Here is a 21,229-nt window from a genome sequence, read left to right as displayed (position 1 = left end):
ACTGAAATCTGTCATATGACACGAGTGTCTGACCGATCACAGGCAGTTCAGAGACACACAGAGCAGGAGAATGTGTGTAGAGGCGTGAGATCGACTCTCAGAGCTGTCAGAATATCACCGGCAGCAGATTTAAAGGGACAGTTCAAGAAAAAGCTGATTTTAGACACTGAACAAAAGGCTCACCTCATAAAATCCACACGAATATGAATATGTTCGTTGTTATACAACCTTTTCTGACTGGAAACACAACTTTAAAGTGCTTACTCTCTTACACCAAAGTCCTTAGAGAAAATGTATGTTTTGAGCTCACAGAGTCACAGGAGGAGTGTGTGTCACTGAGGCTCCACGATTTCAAACACTGAAGTCACCAAACAGCACATTTCAACTCATGGCCCTTTTCCACTATATATGGTTCCGGCACGGCACGGCACGGCACGGCACGGCACGGCACGGCACGGCACGGCACGGTTTAGGTTGCATCTCCACTACAAAAAAAATGACTTACTCAACTGAGTCACTAGAATCAGTTAAATAAAATTTTATTTCCGTTTGACACAGTCTGACCCAGTCACTGGACTGAAATACAGCAGCAGGGTCCGTAGATACAGTAGATACTAAATACACCAGACTCCTCTGTTAAATATTGAGATTTTAGACATTTCCCTGGTAAATGTTGGAGATTAACCCACGTTTTTAGGATCGGTGGTAACATGTTGTAGATATAAGCATGTATAGATTTCACTGGTGGTTAAAAGTGAACATTGATTATCAGCTCTATTCATATATGATCATCTCCCTCCTCCCTGGAAAGGTTGTTGTGGAAAATGATGATCATTTCTAGATTACAGCACGGATTATGCCTGGATTATGTCACCTCAACTATGGTAAATCCTGTATGGGAGCAGGATTAAACGGTGTTTGATACTGTACGTACAGATTAGATATGAACTAATCCCGCTGTGTAATCTGTGTTGGGCCGGGTATCAAAGCTCACTTCTCATGACTGTATTTGAGTTTCAAAAAAATCTGGTGACGGATTAGATTTGTGATATTTTTAGATGGAGGATTGGTTTGCACTTCCAGGCCACCGTAGCAACAGGCCACACGACAAGGAGTGGCTCAAATAGTTGCCTCACAGCCAGAAGGTCAAAGGTTTGAATCCCGTTTTTTCTGTGTAAGTGAGTGAAGTCATATCCTTCTTTTACCATCTAAAGACAGAATTATTCTGTGTAACAGAAACATGACATGACGTGATGTTTGGATTACAGGACTGATACCACGTGTCATCATCGTGAGAATCAGTGAGAATAAACACGATAGCTGCTACACACACACTGTGTATTGGACCTTAAAGTGTGGGGAGGAGGTTCCATTAAAATGTAATCATCCATTTTCAAGGGCCCCAGGAAATGACCCGGTTCGCCCTCTCTGTTGTAACACCCCTGAAACTGAAACTACATCCCAGAGTGAAAAACAGCGTGTGTGCTTGAATTCCTCTGTTCTCGCAGGAAATAGGCTCTTGCTCAGAAAGGACGGCTGCTCCCTTATTTACAAATGTTTGATTATGTAATTAGCCCCACCCCCACCCCCACCCCCACTACCACCACCACACACACACAGGTTTGCACAGTTATCCTTTTAAGGACTCTCACTGACATTCATTCATTTGCACAGGGGCCTAATGTCACATTCATCACTAACCTTAACCATAACCAGTTAATGACTAACCCTAACCTTGATCTTAGCATCTAAACATAACCAGTTTGTCAGAAATGAGGTTCTGCCTCATGAGGACCAGGTTTTGGGCTCCATGAGGACTACTGGTCCTGACAAGGTCGGTGTTTACGAGAGAAACGGTCCTGAAGAGGTAACAAATACAAGTGTACACACACACATTGGCAGGCATCTAGACATTAGTGTTTATATATTCTTAACCTCTCGGCCAAACATGTTTAAACATTACTGACATTTACTGTGTCTTTAATATTAAAATGAGAATCTCATAATCCCACATATTCTCGGTCAAGCTCTTGTTGTCCTTATGCTGTCTGGAAGGTATAGAGCAGTTTATCGGAGCGTCATCACAGGGCGTGTCAGCGGAAGTATTTGTACACCAAATGTCTGGATGCATCACTTCCTCTCTGCTGTGTATATTTCTGCTCGTACACACTCAGTCCCGCTTCATAAACGGCCTCTTATCTGCACAGGAAAGCACATCTCCTTAAAGGGCCAGTACAGTTTGGTCTTCTTGTTTTCCTTGTTGTGCTCAGGCTGAGGAACTGATACTTTGTCACTGTCTTATAATCAGCAGCAGACAGACAGGAAGAAAAGAAGAAGACAATGTTAATCACTCACTCTTTTGAAACATAGTCTCGTTTGACTGCAAACGGATCACTCTGATCACTCTGATCATGTGATCACCACTGATCTGAATATCTGCATGTTTAGCTCACGTGGACACAGGACCTGCTGGTACACTCATTTGTGTTGCTTAGATTCATCTAAATCTTAATTAAAGGTGGGAATTTTGACACCAACGTCACAAGAGAACACATTTGGACTTACTGATAGAATAGAATAGAATAGAATAGAATATACTTTATTAATCCCTTGTGGGAAATTCTTTCGTCACAGCGCTCCAGTGTACAAAGGTAACGAATATTATAGCAGCAATTTTTTTATTTTTTTTTTTAAATTTACAAAGTTAAGAACTATAAGAATAAGTGAGAATAAACCTAAAAATAAAATTACAAAGAATAAGAATAAAATAAGAATACATTTAAATAAATTTACAAACCCGCACCTCCCCCTCCCCCCATATTAACAATGGAGGCAACAATAGTTTAACCACTAACTTGATGTAAACATTTTGGTTTAAAAAGCAACAAAGAGGTAAGTTTTGCAGCCAGAGAAGTGGAGAACATGCTGTGGTGATCGTGCACACACACACACTGACATACTGTAGATTAAAAGGAAAGCCTTCTGTTGAGTGTGTCTTCAGCCATTAAATCAACACCATGGACACATGACGGAGTCTTTAACTGACTTCACTTCACCATGTTTAGCAGGTGAGACAAGAGTGATTGTTAAAATGGGAACATTATTATTTCACAACATTATTCATTATTATTTTACAACATCTGGGACGTAGAGAGTGGAGGCTTTTCTGTGTCATTATCGTGACACTATAGTGTGGTTTGGTTTGTTTTTGCTTGGCTACAGAAAACATGAACTCCAGAAAATGACCCTATAGATTCATCGAAAATGAAAATAACGATTCATCGCAGCCCAAAAGCAGATGAAACATTTCCAGCTGCATCTTCTCCCTCCATCCTCCGGCCTCTTCGTGGCATTTAGTATTGTCTGATGTCTCTGATGTCTCTGATGTCTCTGGTGTCTCTGGTGTCTCTGGTGCGTGGATGTCCACAGGTCAGGCTGATAGTGTGGTGTCTGCACTTCTGCCCCATCCACAGATTAACCACGCTTTTGTCATTTGGGGGACAAAGACAGGCTCCTCCCTGCTGCTGAGCCGGGGCTTTCAGCATGGCCTCTTGCCAGGGGAGGCTTTAAAAGGGTGGGGGGCTCGTGGTTCCTCTCACTCTCAGGCCAGGACATCCCAAGGGCACCAGAGCGAGGTGAGTTTCTGTCCCTCGCCCCAGAGCAGCACAGCCAGGGTGCACCTGTACATGTAAAGCCCGATCCATCGGCGCTTCTCAGTGGCTGTCACTGCTGAGTGCTAATGTTAGGATGAATAAAACGTTAGTATGGGCGGGGCCTCTGACTGTTTCAGCTTTCAGGCTGCTTTTTTCTGTATTCTTCCTCACAATGATGGTTTGCTGTGAGGCAGCAGCAAGAAGGTCCTGCAGCTCATATACTAAACTGCATAGAAACCTTTAAACACATACAGTTGCAGCTTGATAGATGCATGGTTTGTGTTTTGATTTGATCATTTCAGCCATACTTTGTCGACTTAGAGAGGTTATATTTGCATATTTGCTCTTGTTGTGTTCTACTTCCCTTTCAACTAATGTATCTTGTGTTTTGTTGTTGTTGTTGTTGTTTTCCTCCTGTCAGACAAGATGACTCACCATTGCACCAAGTTTTCTGGCCACTGGAAGGTGAGTCTGCAGACGGTGGAACATATTCATACATCATCTTAACTGAAGGTCCTTTCAACCTACACATACCGTCTGCTGTCCTCATAAAACGTCTTCGATCAAATGCCACGCAATTTATCAGCGGCATCTCCAGGAGAGAGCGGCTGGAAAAACAATAAACTCTTCAACTGTGTGGAGACACAGAAATACACACAGTTATATTTCTACACGACAGAGTATTTTCATATTTACATGCACAGTGATCTGCTTTAACCTGTGCTTGTCTTTAGCATCTAAAGCTCTGTCAAACTGCGTAACTCTGTGTCTCTGCCTCAGATCATTGTCTTCGACGAGGAGTGCTTCCAGGGCCGTCGCCATGAGTTCACCTCCGAGTGCTGCAATGTGATGGAGTTTGGCTTTGAGACCGTGCGCTCCCTCAGAGTGGAGAGCGGAGCGTGAGTGCACAGAGGAGATGTCTTTATGTTTCTAGTCAGATTGGGACGGATTATGAGGATAGTGATATTATAAAGATATGAAGATCGGTCAGTTTGACAGGATCCTGCTTTCAGACACGCACCGAAGTCCAGTGTGTGACCTGGTGAAGTGTTTGAAGGTCACCAGGTCTTTTCTGACCCAGATCATCGGTTGCCGTGTTCTTCATGTGTTCACAGCAAATTATTCAGATAATTTTAAATACAGGAGTTAATTTTCTGTGTCATGTAAGGAATCTCACAGATTCTTCTAATCCCACCAGCTAAATGTGCTTTTTGTCAACACCTGACTAATAACAACAGTGATAGTAATAACAATTGTAATAATAATATTAATATGCTTTTAGACATATCCCATAACCTCACCTTCATTATTTGATGTTAGGACATCAGGGTGAATCACATAACCCACGGTTTATGATTGCGCTGTCAAGAGATTATTTAGTAAATGAAGAGTAAAAGTACTCAACCAATTCTGATTCAGACCAAATAATAATTATTATAATAATAATAATAACAACTTAATTGACCAGATGAATAAAAGCCAGATAAAGACAGTGGACAGGAAAGTACAATATTGACTGCAAAAGAACATTAAAATAAACAAAGCAGTTGAGGGCGAAGGTTTACTAGTGTAAAATAATAATAACTGGGTCGTGATAAGGGAAGATAGATAGAATGAATGAATGAATGAATGAATGAAGAAGACAAGGTCTGGTGGAGTGTGTTGTTGATATCCTGGAGACGTTCAGGCTTCCAGGATCATCAGGTCTTCAGCTGCGTCTGAAGCAGCAGTGAGGAGAAATATTGTAAGAGGAAACATTACATGACTCGGGTTCACCACAGGAGGATCTGGAATAATTCAATGAAGCTGTCGAGGTGTTCAATTTGAGACTTGAAACATTTGGTCCCAATCCGACTCTTTGATTTCACTGTGTGCTTCAATCCTTTTTGTTTTAAAGTTGACTTAGTCGCTCCTCTCTCCTGCAGCTGGGTGGGTTACGAGCACGCCTCCTACCAGGGGCAGCAGTTCGTCCTGGAGAGGGGAGAGTACCCCCAGTGCGACGCTTTCGGCGGCAGCAACGCCTACCACATCGAGAGACTGACCTCCTTCAGACCTATCGCCTGTGCTGTGAGTGGACCACATGTCGTTACTCTCGCTTTGCTCTCACTTTCCTCTCTGTCAGGTGATCACTGAAGACTTGACTGACTGGAGAAACATCTCACATGTGGTGTTTGTTCTTCATCTCTGTTTTCTTTTTTTTGGCCCCCCCCCAGAACCACAGAGAGTGTCGTATGACTATCTACGAGCGTGAGAACTTCCTGGGCCGTAAGGGTGAGCTCAGCGACGATTACCCCTCCCTCCAGGCCATGGGGTGGTGCAACAATGAAGTTGGCTCTTTCAGAGTCCAGTCTGGAGCGTGAGTGACCTTCAGCTGTTACTACACCCATCCTTCCTTTTCCCATTTCTGTCATTTCTTACCCGACGACTCCCTCTCTGAGCTGGTAGGAGAAGAAACATCTCATGTGTGCTCCCTTTTTGCTTTCGACAGATTCGTGTGCTACCAGTACCCTGGTTACCGTGGATACCAGTACATCATGGAGTGCGATCGTCACTGTGGCGAGTACAAACACTTCAGGGAGTTTGGCTCCCACTGCCAGACCCCTCAGATCCAGTCCATCCGCCGCATTCAGCAGTAACAACTTGCTTGTACCAGCCCCTCCCCCCCCCCTTCATCTTTGATCCCTGCTGCTTCCCAGTGATGAATAAAAACTGTCTTTCTTCAAGACCTCCACCAATGTATGTGTCATCATTATATCGACAGACAGACATCTCACACTCTCTCTCTTAGCTACAGTTACTAGTTACTTCTCCCAAAAAGTAACTGAATGAGTTACTGGGTTACAAATTGTAACAGTAACTAAACCCTAAAAAGGTGTATTTGAGTAGTAGTTGAATATGTAATGTAATATTTTGAGTTAGTCTCGTTCACTTTTCTGCTTTAGTCATGGTGTCACAGTGTCATGTTTCTGACACACTGACAAAAATATCAAGCTCGACATGAGCTCAAGCTCGACATGAGCTTAAAAATCTGATTTGGTCTAAACAAGTCCCATGTAGCACAAGTCTGACTTACGGGCCTACAGGCCTGTCCACTGCAGTGCGTTAGGAGCATTACCATTGGTGACCAGGAAATGGCACTGCGTTTCCACCAGACCAACACAGGAGCCACGAGCCCACTGAGACATCTTAACGAAAAGCACTTACTGTGCTGTGATATTAATTGTCAGAGGCTGTTGCTGCTTCGTGACCAGTCAGATGCTTATTTAATACTCACCCACAGACCAGGCTGGAGGGTGATCAGGTCATTATTACAGCATGTCTGTGTGCTAAATGTGCTGCAGTGAGGCTACAGCACTCATACAATTCACATGCGGTGTTGTTTATCTTTCAGAGCCCCCACAAATATGAAAAGATCCTCATATATGTATATATATATATATATATATATATATATATATATATATATATATATATATATATATATATACATACATATACATACATATACATATACATATATACGTATACATATATATGTGTGTGTTTTCCTGTGTCAACACCCAGTTTGGTCCAGGCCCAGTCATCACTGAGCTGCTCCGTGTTTTACATGCCTCTTCCCGCCGCAGTGGGAGGAAGTTGAGCCACAAAGCGATCACTGCCACTGTGCTGAGAGAAAGAATACTGAAACAAATAAGCGAAGCGGTGCTTCACTCTATCATGTGCCATTCTACAGCGGAGAAAACAACAGATTCGCTTCAATGAGCCGACGGACGCCGTCTTTAAGTTTTAGCCTGGCACGGTCTCTCTCTACGCGGACAGCCTGGTAGAAAGGAGCCTCTCGCGGCTGGTTTTGTCGGAGCTCGACGAGCTCTGCTGTGTTCGTTTCGTTGCTCGAGACCCACTTGCGTGCGGAGGGACCTCCACCACCACCACCACCACCAGCAGCAGCAGCAGCAGCAGCAGCGGCGGTGGTCCTTGTTCTGGGGCTTCTTCACGTTTGGTGAAGCCGACGTGAATCGCTGTCACTGCACTTGTTTACGGCGGGGAGGGAAAACATTATCGGCGCACAAGCAGCACGACTCCCGCTGGCCAGTCGTTTTCAATCTGCCAGCGGCGCTTCCTCCGCCCCCTTCTCCTCCATCAGCGTCACCATCAGTCCGCAGCTAGTATTTCTGTGCTGGGTGTCCAGGCGAGGAGGACCCCCCCTCTGGTGCTCGGGGTAGCTCGGCAAGCCGCTATGGATTATTTTGTGCGGTTCTTATACTACTTTTGACTCAGCTGGACTGTCGAGGACTGTGTCTTTCCGGGGACTGTGACTTCCCCCGTACTTGCAGCCAGTTTACGGGCAGTCGCTAGCTTGCACATCGCTGTGTGAATCCGAGCCAGTGGTAACTGTTAGTGCCATCTGCCCACTGTGCTACTGGCAGCAGGGGCATTTTAATGCTGAAACAATCCACATTGGATGCACAGCTCACTGAACCACACTGTGCGATGTTTGTTAGTTAGCCTACTGGCTAGCAGGTATAGTGTTATTTTGCTAGCTAGCGTGGTAGCCAGCTAGCAGACGAACCCTAGTATCGATACCGCCAGCGGGCTAAAGCGAGTTAGCTTTCGGACGTCGCGAGTTTGGCTCGCAATTAACCGAGTACGCCCTCCCGCCTGGGTTGGAATTTGTGCTAAACAACTCAAAGTGTTCAAAAACAGAATTAGCACCTGTGTGTACGCGTGTGTTAATACGAGAGAGCGACAGTGGTGAGGCGATAAGGAGGAAGGTTCAGGCTACACACGAAGCGAGCCCAGCAGCGGCGTGTGGACTTTTTTTTTTTTTTACAGCACATCTCGGGTCTTGTGTTAGCGGGGCTTGCGTGATTTTTGTTTGTGCCAAAACGTCCCCGAGAGACCTTTTTTTGAGAATTGTGTGCGCGCTCCAGAAGAGAGAGGTTGAACACAAAGAAGAAGAAGAAGGAGCAGCTGCAGCAGCGACAGCACACCAATGGTCGACTCTCCAACCTGTCGCCCAGTGTCCTCTCTCCTCATCCTCCCTTCATTTTCACACTCACCGATTCTTGTGTGAAACGGAGAGTTTGTATTTGGACACAAAGAAGCCAACTCCCGCTGTTTTTTTTCCCCATGTGTGCGCGTCTTTTTTTGTTGACATCTTAAGGGAACATCCCTTAAATCCCATACACATGCCGCACTGGAGACAGTCCAGGCGTTTGGACACATTACCATCAGGAGCAGCAGAGGAGTCCCCAGGGATCTGACAGCTGTCCTCAGACCCGGCACCTCTGTGACAGGCTGCACGGTACCGTAAAGCGAGGAGGTGCTGGCCTCATCGCTCCTATTTAATTATCACCAGTCTAATTCAAACGCGCCTTAGGAAGAACCCGGCACAGTCTTGTTTTATATATATTTTGTTTTAATCTCGCACTAAATGGGATTACAAGGACGGTGATCAAGCGGCCTGTCATTTCTCTGCTAACCTGCCACCCAATGTCTTCGCTCCTGAATTTCCCCTTTCCTTTTACAACGATGGCAGCGTGAGGCCAAGTGAACAGACTGCAGCCACAGACAGCGACAGACAGTATCCGCTCTGTCTGGTCCCCACACGCACCTTGCCCCTTGATGTTGGTCACATCTGGCTCGGGACAGTGTTTTTTAATTCCCTGAAAAAGAACCTACCCCCCCCAGCCCGGTTGTTTTATTGGTCGTGGTCGTCACAGGGTCGAAAGATGGCGGACCTCGAAGCGGTGCTCGCCGATGTCAGCTATTTGATGGCGATGGAGAAGAGCAAGTCAACACCGGCGGCCCGGGCGAGCAAGAAAATCATCCTGCCCGAGCCCAGGTAAACACATTCACTGTCGTGTGCGAGCTTTGCTTTGTGCTGCGGTGGCCCGAGCTTGTGTTGCTTTGTCTGTCAAATGGATGGATGTGTTTTTTGTGTATGCTTTGCAGCCATGTATGGAGACGAAGGCGTACTTCCTCTCAAACCTGCTACTGTAGAGTGAAATGAGATGTTAGAGACCCGCTGGCTTCAAAATACCACCAACATAACCATGCACTGACCTAATTAACACGCCATCTTCAAGCCTCACCGTCACATACACCTACTACACCTAGAGCTACACCCAGCCCCTGTCACTGTATCTAAACTTACTATTTCTATATCTGCCATCGCTACATCTATGAGATAAGAACTATATTGTCATTGTATGAACAGCCATATAATGACATTGCATTATATCTCTTCCTGTATACCACTCTAACAACTAATAATGACTAAATATACTACTATAACTATAGCCATACTTATTATATCTGTATTTCTACAGATACTAACTATAGCTGTACTTGTACCTACTTTACAACCACTGTATAATGTACAGCCATATAATGGAATTGCAGTATACCTATATAAAATAATAATAACTTATTATATCTGTATGGTTACCCATACCAACTATGTCTGCACTTATATCTACTTATTAATGTCTAGTATCAGTAGATACCTATACCTACTGTTACTATATTTATACCCACAATAGCTGAATTGACTTTAGCTATAGCTTTGTTATTATGTTCTTTAACTACATGTATGCCCATATCTACCATCCATATACCCATGTCTATTTATAGTTCATATATCTGTAACTAGTGTAGCTGCTCTTACACCTATACTTGTCATACTATGTCTAGTATCACTAGATCTATACCTTGTTAGTATCACATGTATGCGTGTATATATGTATACCTTAACCTACTACACTGTACCTGTATGTGTACTTTTCTACTAGTATAGCTGATATAGCTACTCCTAAACCTACTATACTTATTATAACCACTGTATCTACACCTATACCTAATAGAACCACACCTAAAGCTTTTATATTTACGACTGTACTTGTATGTATAGCTGTTTCTACCCACCATATACTTGTACTTACTACACCTTTTACCTGTTGCTACACCTACTTCATCTACACGTTTACCTACAACACTTGTGACCCCTGATCTCAGCTAGAGGCTGCAGCAGTATGTGACGCAGCTGCATGCAGAACATTTGTCATGGTATTTTCCATTTCTTCAAACACCACCATGCATTAACACCGTCCTCTCTGTGATTCTCTCGGTGCCAGAAACACTCATGTCACCCTTCACTTGCTGCCAGGCCTCGCGCAGTGGATGGTGTAACCGTAAAATGTGCCGCGTGCAGCATGTGCCACACATTTGAGGCCACTCAGTCTCATCTGTGGTGCCGTGTGTATGCTGTAGGCCCTTTAATGCAGTTTCACTCTCAGTGTGCACCACTCAATCCGGAACCTCAAGCTCCTACATGCTTCTTGCAGGCGCCCGACACAAGGAGGTTACCATATCAGACCACAAGCTAATTTTCACTGCACACCCCCCCCCTTCAGAAACCCACCGTTTCAGCCGCTGTGCGAAATTGCACATCCTGCTGTCCCTGCTGTTGCAGCTTGTCATATACTTGACGTCTCTTCAGACGGGGGTTTCAGACATGTGGCAGGCCAACTAGATTAGAGAGGAAGTGCTTAATTTTTTTTTAATTGAGATGCTTTTTGTTTTCACATGGGAATTATAAATTATTATCACATGCACACTCATGGAAATGCGTTGGCTGTACACACTGATTTCATGAGTTAAACAGCTTTTTATTTAAAATGATGATCTTTAGGGGAGTTCAGCTAATTCAGTTACTTAATGACTCGTCCAGGCAGATTAGGACGAAGCAACGATGCAGACAGTGCTGCATGTATAGTTATGAACACAGAAGGCTTGTTGATCTCAAATGGGTTAATTAAAGGCTATTCTACATTATTTCTAAAATGTACTTGGCTAGATCAACTGTCACTCCTCAAAGAGAAAGATATAAAGTCGTCCGTCTCCCTCTACACTCCCTTGATCCGTCATAAAAAGTGAGAATGCTGAGTCCTCGTGGGAGCTGCTTTCAGAGAGCATTTTCACTTCCAGTACACAAGTAAAAAGGCTCCTGGGGTTTGTAATGAACTCTCCCTTCTGGTCCTTCTCAGTGGGTGAGAACAAGTGATTATTTTTCTTAACTGTCACGACTTACAAACAGGTTAATTGCTCACTCGTCAATAATGTGATTTGTGATGGATAAAATATTGATATATTGCCCAGCTTTAAAGTGATTATTTTATAAATGATGCATGTTTGACAGGTGATGCCTAACATTCTAGCACTGAGACTCTGTCATGTTTGCTTTGACACAACACTAACGCACCACAACAGCAACGACAACTGTTTTTCCCCCACCTTAAGGCATGCTTTGGTTTCGGGTTCATGTTTGCATGATATTAAAATATGCCATGTAGAAACTAAAACCATTCATGAGCACGCCAACATCACATTTATTATTTGTTCAAAGTTGCGTTACAGCTCTGCAGCTGTCAGCACAGGCACATGTGCTAAATTAGAGGAGTGGGGCTTTGACCACAATCAATCAGAGTTTTCTTGGCCCACCAGTGAGTTCTGCTGTGGTGGCTTGTCTATTCAAACAAATTTGTTCTAAATAAGGACAAACATGGTCAGTCAACGCCCCCCTGTAACTTTAAAGAACACTCCACTGTCAAGACACATTGCTGAAACATCTGTCACATCTTGCAGGCTCGACAGTTTCCCTCTAAAACACCTGTAGCTGCACTTGCATGTGTTTGTAAGGTTTCAAAAGTGTTTTTTTAGGACGTGAAAATGATTACATTATAATAAGAACTAGAACATTTTGTGGCAAAATTTTGATCGTGCCTGCTTCTTGCTGCCGATTTGGGTGGATTGAAGCTTTAAAACTTGAAGTATTTAGACAGAGTGGTATTTTTATGGTCTCAACCTTTAATAGTTGGAGAGAGAGACTGAATCTTGCAGCTGTTGATGCCACTTATGTCTGACCATAAGAACGATTACTTAATTTCAAGTATTACTTAAAAATACCATTACAAATTTCACAAAAAACACTGCTTTACAAGTCACTTGTTGCGTGTTGTGTGTAAAACAAAGTCACCGCAGTTTGATGCAGCTGTTGTATGATGCCCCCGCCCACTTTGAGGAGGTGCTATAGTAATGGAAAACCATACCAAAACATCTTGTCGAGCCGCGTTGGAACTGTGTAGTGGAAAAGCGCCATTGCAGTCCCCTCCAAAAGACGAGTGAGGACTATTCACTTAAAACATTTGGGTTTAAACAATTTTTTTTGCGTTTCCATTAGGAATTTGTACTATTACTATTTATTGGCCTGATGCATCAGGCCACACCCACTGTCAAGTATTAAAGCGTCACATATGTGTGAGTGCCCTGTAAATGAAGACGCACTTGTATTCCAAACATAGACGAGTGGAGGACCTCTGTGCTCAAACATTCACGTCAAGGCCCCAGTTTGATTGAATTATCTGTAATCAGAGGTACACCAATCAATTAGTCGTTTCTTTTAAAGAATGTTAATGGAAAAAGTACACAAATTCTACATGGTTATGTACTGCAACTAACATTTTTTTTCCTAATCGATTAATCGCTCTATTATTTTCTTGATTTCTTGAGTAATTGTTTGGTCCACTGTAATGTTATGTCTACAAACCAAAAATGATTCATTTGTTATATGGAACAACGAAACAGAAAATATTCACATCTAAGGAGCCAAAAAAACATCAAGCTTCTTTTAATCGTTAAAAATTGATTAATTTAGTAATCAATTAATAATCCAAAAATGTATTTCATGGAGTAAAATTGTTTTGATTACACGTTTCATTTATTAAATATTTTGTTTATAAAACCTTTTTATTCAAAATATGCAGGTGTACAAAATGCAGACTGGAGAGAAACTGTTCTCAATAAATATGTATTTATTAGATGGGAGGAAAACAAAAAAATATGCACATCATAAATTACAGTTTTAAAGTTCGACATTGGTTGGGAAAACAGTTGAGCGGTCAGACTCTTAAGTGTTCCCACAATGTGAGCTACTTCCGTAACTTCCATTAAATCTATAAGTCTTTCTGAAAGCCCACACCCCAGGCGATTGTGTACTTCATATTGATTAGTATCGATCAGTTGTATGGCTGTACGACGTGGTGCTACTGAAGTGGCTCCTCTTCATATGCACTGTGGAGTTGTTGGGACTAAGTTCAGAGTGAGTGTTTACAGCCACCGAGAACCTAATCAGGATGAGCTTATTTGACAGAGCGACTGTACGCCACAGTAATTGAGTTCAGTGCTCCTCATTACATGTTCAGTCAGAGATTCACGTTGCGAAACATTGGCACTCGGAGTTAATCTGAGGATTGGCAACCGCGTGTCGCTGAGGCTAAACACGGCACCAGGTCATTTGACTGATTAACACATTATCAGCCAAAGAGGAAGCTGTAGGCAGTGAGGTCACCCCGGGTGTAAATGCATACTTGCATATATATGTAGTCAGCAGCATCAGGCAGAGGACTTTTCTTTATGAACACACCCAAATTGGCATCGAGTGTTGTTCTGTGCAATTGTGTGGTTCTTAAAGGATCTTATGTTGGAGTGTACCTATGTATTAGTGATAAAAGCCTCAGCTAATGGACTTGTAAAAGCATTATTACACTGCTGCTGAGTAAATCAGTCTGCAAAACAAGATGTGCAGTAATAGAACGAGGTACTCGAGTCATGTCAGTTATGTCTTTATTATTAAAGTAAAGCATCTGGCATAACTGCCAGATGAAATGGTCACATTATGTTATTTCAATACAGTCTCATCTCTCGCGTCACCTGTGTGCTCCAGGAACTACATCCATGCTACCATATTTTCATTTCAAGTATTTTCAGCAATGTTATCCTGCAAAGTATTCTGCCTCCATCCAATTTAGAGTGCAACATTTTTTTATATCTGAACACTAGGGGTGAAGCGGTACGTGAAATTCACAGAAAGAAATGTGAAAAAATATGACATCCTCTTTATCTACTGATTTAAATGACTAAGTATAATAATAATAAAATAAAGATCCATTATTCTGGGCGTCACAATCTCGATTGTAAATCTAATATTGATCGAAACGGCGTCACAATCTCGATCTTCGAAGGCAAAGGTGGAATCAAGGATTTAACCACGCCCCCAGTGCGACTTCCTGCAGACGTAGCCGTCAGGTTACCTCTTACCTCGAAATCATCGGTGTGGACATTTTGTGCGTGCCCTACGAGAAGTTGCTGCCACAGAGCCTGACCCAAACCTGACAAAGTTAGCGTAAACTTAAGCTTATGTTTGAATTCACTTTAGTAGAGGGATATTTTTTTTAATCACTTTTATTCGACTGACTTTCGAATAGTGTTTTTGCTTGGAATGCCCAATCCCTAGTGATGGTAAGAAGTAAGCATTACTTTTATCAGACAGAAAAACGTGTTGGGTAACAAAACAGCCTCTGTTTACATTTAAACACAGATGGAACTGTTGACGTCTTTAGTGTTCTCTGTTTTTGGGCCTAATGTATGCCTTTCATACAAAACTCGATTAGCATTGGGCGTGGCCTCCACTCGGGAGGAATGAGTTGTGCTGCGGATGTTGTTTATAAACTTAACTTACTGAGAATAGCAGAACTTTTCTATAGGACTGAAGGGGTTGTGTAAACGTTTTTATGTATGCACAGATGTAGCCGTGGCATTTCTGTGTGTAAAGCTTTCAGCCACATGCTTGTGTTGGTTCAAGCGTGTGTGTGTGTGTGGGTGTGTGTGTGGGGGGGGCAGTTAAATGTGGCATTTTAGAGATGGTGTGGTGTTGCCACATTCTCAGCGGGCCAAGGCTTCGTCCTCCGGCAGAGAGGTGAGATTTTTTTTACAGCAACACTGGAGGCAGTTAAGATGAGGGGTATGGGGGATGGTGATTGGCTGACCCACTGTTGTAGAGGAATCAATACAAGAGAGTTGGAGGCTTAATAAGTTAACATCTAGGATGTGGGAAAAGAGTTGCAAACCACGATGTGTAAGCTACGTTATGTGCGTGTAACCTAGCGTCACGAATCATAAGGAACGTAGACGTAACTACGAAAACAACTGCATTAACACGGACAACTCTTCTGTCCTCATTTTAGACCTGTGACCTTATTCGGTGGTGAAAACCCTGGATTTAAACATTTACTGGTTATTTTGACATTCATATTGTTGATAAATTATTTATAGGGGTGTTACGATACGCAGAAGTCTCGATAGGGAAAGAAGTGCGTAAAGTTTAAATGACTAAATAGACTCAACTGTAAATGTAACGGTGACTAATTTCCCATATTGTGTTTTAAAATCAAAATAAGTAAGAATTATTACAAAATAATTCTCAATATTGCTGCATCTACGACGAACAAAACTTCACAACAGGTGAATGTGAAAGTTTTCAAATGAATAAAAAAGTGAGTGTAATAATAATAATAATAATAATAATTCTAGTGTCGTGTGTAGAAAACATTTTCATCTTCACATTTAGCTTGTCTAACAGTCCCAGCTTGTGCTCCGATTCATTCCATTTTCAGAGCACATTATCTTTCTTTGTTAAATATGAAAGGGAAGCCATAAGAGAGGAGAATTATCCAAATTCTTAATCAACACTGCTTAAATGTCAGCTTTATCTGCATTTGCACAGATTTTGCGCTGTGTTTTATTCCTTGTACCATTGATATCCACATTTCAAATGAGTTACGTTTGACCTATTACCAGTGGCTCAGCCCATTTTAGCCGAACAGTGATGTCATGTCGTCTTCACTCGTCTTTCTCTGCTACAAATACAGGCGTGTAACGAACACATTTCTGGTAAACTCTTGTATTCATTGCAAACGTCCTGTACCAAACAGTTCGGGACGAATACACACACTTTTACACCTCTATTCATGACAATCTACATCTTACACCTCTATGTAGATAATCTAAATGTGAATTAAGGTTAAATGAGAAGTCTAAAAATGTATTTAACCTTTATTTAACCAGATAAAAGACCCATTGAGATCAAGATCTCTTTCACAAGGGTGACCTGGCCAAGAAAAGTAGCAGCACACATCATAGTTAAATAAAAAACAGGAAGGCAGCAACTACAATACAAACACTGAAATACAAGAGTACAACTAGACAAACATAAAGTGCAGGAGTTGTGGTTGCAGTAACAATTTAGGAACATAAAATGGCAGACCCATCTACATTAAAAGAGAGAAAAAAGATTCATTGGAACATTCAATCGAATCGAGGATTTGGAGAATCATGACACCCCTACTGTTGGATTTGTGTCTCCTGCTCAGTCACTTGACAAAAGCCAAAGGTGTCGGTGGGTTTTTGCCCTGTGGAGAAGGAGCTGTAGAAATACAGGGTTGGAGCCCCAGTACGCCTCTGTGACCCTGGTGCAACGTCACACGTGTTGTCTTGTCACTGCACACCTTTTCTTCATCCAGACGGCCACACGGTTGGTGTAGTGGTTGCCTTTGCAGCGAGAAGACCTGGGTTCTAGCCCCGGTTGGGTCAAGGGTCTATCTGTGTGGAGTTTGCATGCTTTCCCCGCGTGTGCGTGGGTTTTCTCCGAGTTCTCTGGTTTCCTCCCACGGTCCAAAATGAATATGGGGGATTAGATTGGTCACTCTAAAATGACCGTAGGTGTGAGAGTGAATGTGTGTTTGGCGAACTGTCCAGGGTGTGACCCCGCTTATCGCCCTATGTCTGCTGAGATTCCCAGAGTACATCAGCTGAGTAGGAGGTTAACTGTGCTTTTAACATGACCCAGGACATGTCTTAGTTTACTAACTCAACAGAAGTAGTGGCAGTAGTACCTGGAGTGTGTCCCCACAACAGCAATGTTACCAGGTTCTGGTCCTTCGTTAGTTTTGAGAAAACTTTACCAAACCATTTACCTGTTAGCATTCATTCCACCTCATCTGCTCTCCATGTGCATGTGTGTGAGAGATGAAGCAGGAAGAGAGGACAGAGAAATGCACCACAAACACGGAGCTGAACCCAAATGAATGGAGGAGGAAACTCTGAGCCTGTTGGTATAAATGATATCAGTGTGAAATTTCAGCAGCCTTGCTTGTTTTAGCAGCAGGAACGCATAGCACTGTGCTCTCAGCGGGGGCGACGGATTATCACTTTCTGTTTGACATCTCTATTCAGTACAGTACGGTGATGTTTTTTGCGTTTCCAGTAGGAATAGCACCAGTACCTGTTCGACATGCTACACGGCATTCGGGCACAGCCCACACGATGATGGAAACACAGCATAAGATGATAGAGAGACAGTCGGACTGCTTGTTGGTGTAAAAATGTCTTGATTTTGTCATGTGGGGGGCTGAGTAGCTCAGTGGTAGAGAGAGTTGCCTTTTTACTCGAAGGTTCCCGGCCCGGAGATGTGTCAAGCGCCTGTGCTGGCAGCATGTGAATGAGTATGAAAGATGAGTGATAGCAGGGAAAATTAAGGCCCTTAAAGAGTATTAAAAAGTCTTAATCGCTATTTCATGAGGTATTAAATTTTGCCCAATAGACGTTGTCTGCAAAAAGTGTGCATAAATATTCCTTCCCAGCGTTTGTTTGCTTGGGGCTACGCGTACACATGACATTGCGCATCTTGCAGCAGTGAACACGCTCCTCATGGCGCAAAATAATGTCCAAAATTGCACGAAATAAACTCCAAAAACATCAGACATTGGAAAATGTAAGTTTGCGGACTCCTTTTTGTATATATATATATATATATATTGCGGAGGCTTTTTGTATATATTACAGAAAGAAGATAACCGAAGCGTCGATGGGCATCAGCGCTGTTTCCAGCTGAGCATTGTTCCTTTATATGGTGGTGCTCTATAGATTTAATTGCAAACAAACTACCCTGGATGGCAAGTTCCCAAACATCTTATGCAAATGCGTTAGTCAAACTTTGACATACTGTATGTGGTGTACATGAGCTTAAGGTTCGTTCAGTCAGACATGGAAATTAGGTTTTTGGATTACCGTGACATGTTTTAACCACTTCCTGTGGTCTTCCTCATATGGGTCATGTGAGGCTACATGTGATGTGTCTTGCTTCCTGTTTTATACGGCGTTGTCAGACAGCAGGGGATAACTACACCCCCTGCCGTCTGATGTCCTGATGAGAGTATGAAAAAAAAAAAGATCTTGGAAGTACTGGGAGTAAGATGAATCGATTATGAACATATAAACATAAGTTACAGCCCTGTAATCGATTAATTTCATGGTCCATAAATGTCTTGTTTTGTCCACAAACCAGAATGAATCTGTTCTATTGATTTCTTTAAGAAACCAGAAAATATCCACTTTTGAGAGAACTTGTTATAATCATTTATAAGTATTCCATTTTCACACTCGAGCCATCAAGGCTGTGACCTCCCATAGACGCATTTGTCTTATTTTGTCCTTTTGCCACATTTCTGCAGATCTCAGCTGCGAGCTGTATTATTGCTATTGCGGTTTTCAGGACGTTATCTTGTGATCAAATTGTACCTGCTTTAGAAATGGAACATCAGTTCATCAGCTCTTTTTAATTACATTTCACCTGAAGAGCAGAGGCGTAATGGCAACAATAAATCAGTCTCTATTTATTCAGCACTTTTCAGACGTATAACATGCAACACGAAGTGCTTTCACGTAAAAACATCCCCATCCGATCGCACATGTACGCATCAAGATAAATGACACTCGCACATCTCAATAGAAACTAAGCAGAGAAGGCGAGGAAATGCCATGTCACCACCATCATTTCTCATGCTGAAAATGCAGAAAAAGCAGACGTAGATGTTATAGATGGATAAGAAATTATAATATTAAAAAGAAAAACAACAGTGAGCAAGAAAATGAAGCCTTCATTTATATGATTAGGTTTGTCATACCCTCATATAACCTTTCAGGTTACTTCCAGAATACCCGTGCGGGTTTAAATGTATTTACATGTACATATTTTTCTTGGATTTGCTTGTGTTTACTTGTGTGCAAGATTATCTAGCTTTTATATTTTTAAAAAGGCAAAAACTTACGATTTTCAAGACGACATAACCTTTCAGGAGACAGCAGCAGAGCAGAGCCCTTAAGTTAGCAGCTCTAATGTACTGAATCCATTTTGAATCGAAATAATGACTTTCAATCGGTAAGCACTTTGTCACTTAAGCTGTCAAAATTGTGAGAGTCTGAAAGATTCACACCTCGAGTGAACGGAGTGATCTAAGAATCTGATAAAAAGCAGATGGATAAAGAGACGTCTGCACATTTGAGGTGTTGCAGTGAACGAGGATGGTCACTGATTACTACTGTGTGTGTGTGTGTGTGTGTGTGTGTGTGTTTTACAATAGACATGAATGCCATTATTGTGTTCTAACTACACAAGGTGCCCAAACCTGAAAGTAAAGCTGTACTTATACTTCCATTACTGCTGCTTTTCAGCCAATGTTTTATCGTTTATAAAAGTTTTGACGAGCAAAACATTTTATGCAACTTAACAAAGTTAGAATGAGTTCAATCCCCCAGCGGCTTAACAGGAAACCATTGCGTGTCTGAAAATTTGTCTTGTGCGTGGCTCCTTTTCACACCCACCAAGTGCTGCACATGTTGCCGTGGAACAGTAGCCAGAAAAACAGGTTCCAAAGTCTAACTAGTCTTCCTGGTAAATACAGTAATTACACGTCTAAAGACTTGAATGAGGTGAAAAAAGTGTTTCTCTCTGCACTGCTTCGTCTCTTGTTTTTATCATCGGGGATAAACTGAGAAGAGTAAGAGTAAATATACCGTGGTCAATGACAGAGTCTAAAGTTGGGTTATATAAATAAATTTAACGGGTCATAGCACAAGCCCACAGCACCACGTGGTGCGTTATCAGCAGTGGAAGTAGGTGCCCACAGACCCAGCTTCAGAAATGCCAGTGACTTCCTCCTCATATGTTAAATATTTACACATCTGCATTCTTGCTATAGCCAGGATCACTAACACAACAACTGCTGACAGAGTGAGTTGTGAACATGATCAGCAGCCAATGAAATCTGGACACAAGATCATTTATACTTCCTAGTACTGCTGCTTTGAAGTGTAATGTTCTTCCTAATGCATTTAAAAGAAATAATCAGAAGGCGATGGGAGAAAATGATCATTTAACCTTGTTTGGATCCTTTTACATAGCGTGTACCACACAGTGACTCAAGTCAGATCCATGCTTTACAAAGTAACAGCACATGTGGGCTCTATATTACGCACTTTTTTTATGACTATATGCAAATACTATTGCATCAGATGTTTGATATATTTTTAAGGAGACTTTTTACAGTTTAGAAACGTCTTATTCCCTCTTCCCTGACTACCGGCTTTCTTGTCTACTTGTTCAATTATGTTAATCTTTCATATATTTATGCATACAGTTGTATTAGCTATGTGTTTATGATGGTTTTCTGGCATTTCACACCTTTTAACATTCACACATTATTCTTACATGATAACTCCTCTGAAAGAAGCTGGAGATTACTGTCTGTCTTCTTTTCCTCCTCTGAAAGAAGCTGGAGATTACTGTCTGTCTTCTTTTCCTAATTTTTCACAAAAGTATCTTTGTGTCTTGAAGCAAGACA

At 42.2% G+C, this 21,229-nt stretch overlaps 2 protein-coding genes across 2 annotated transcripts in view; both read left to right on the top strand.

Moving 5' to 3' along the window:
* The first annotated feature begins 3,553 nt into the window (after positions 1-3,553).
* cryba4 (crystallin, beta A4) lies at positions 3,554-6,384 on the top strand. Its single transcript, XM_044053669.1, has 6 exons — positions 3,554-3,635; positions 4,075-4,118; positions 4,434-4,552; positions 5,579-5,720; positions 5,867-6,009; positions 6,142-6,384. The coding sequence occupies exons 2-6, from the start codon at positions 4,080-4,082 to the stop codon at positions 6,287-6,289; spliced, it is 591 nt and encodes a 196-aa protein (XP_043909604.1). The 5' UTR covers positions 3,554-3,635; positions 4,075-4,079; the 3' UTR covers positions 6,290-6,384.
* Positions 6,385-7,291: 907 nt separating this feature from the next.
* The window catches only part of grk3 (G protein-coupled receptor kinase 3), a 65,593-nt gene continuing 51,655 nt past the window's right edge, over positions 7,292-21,229 (top strand). Inside the window, exon 1 of the mRNA XM_044012747.1 lies at positions 7,292-9,498. Within this exon, the coding sequence (XP_043868682.1) occupies positions 9,386-9,498 (113 nt within the window). The 5' untranslated portion in view covers positions 7,292-9,385. The remainder of the gene's footprint in view (positions 9,499-21,229) is intronic.

Source organism: Solea senegalensis, linkage group LG21 (genome assembly GCF_019176455.1).
Source record: "Solea senegalensis isolate Sse05_10M linkage group LG21, IFAPA_SoseM_1, whole genome shotgun sequence".
Lineage (NCBI taxonomy): Eukaryota > Metazoa > Chordata > Actinopteri > Pleuronectiformes > Soleidae > Solea > Solea senegalensis.
The sequence above is the reverse complement of the archived record's forward strand: the minus strand, read 5'-3'. Positions and strand labels throughout refer to the sequence as shown.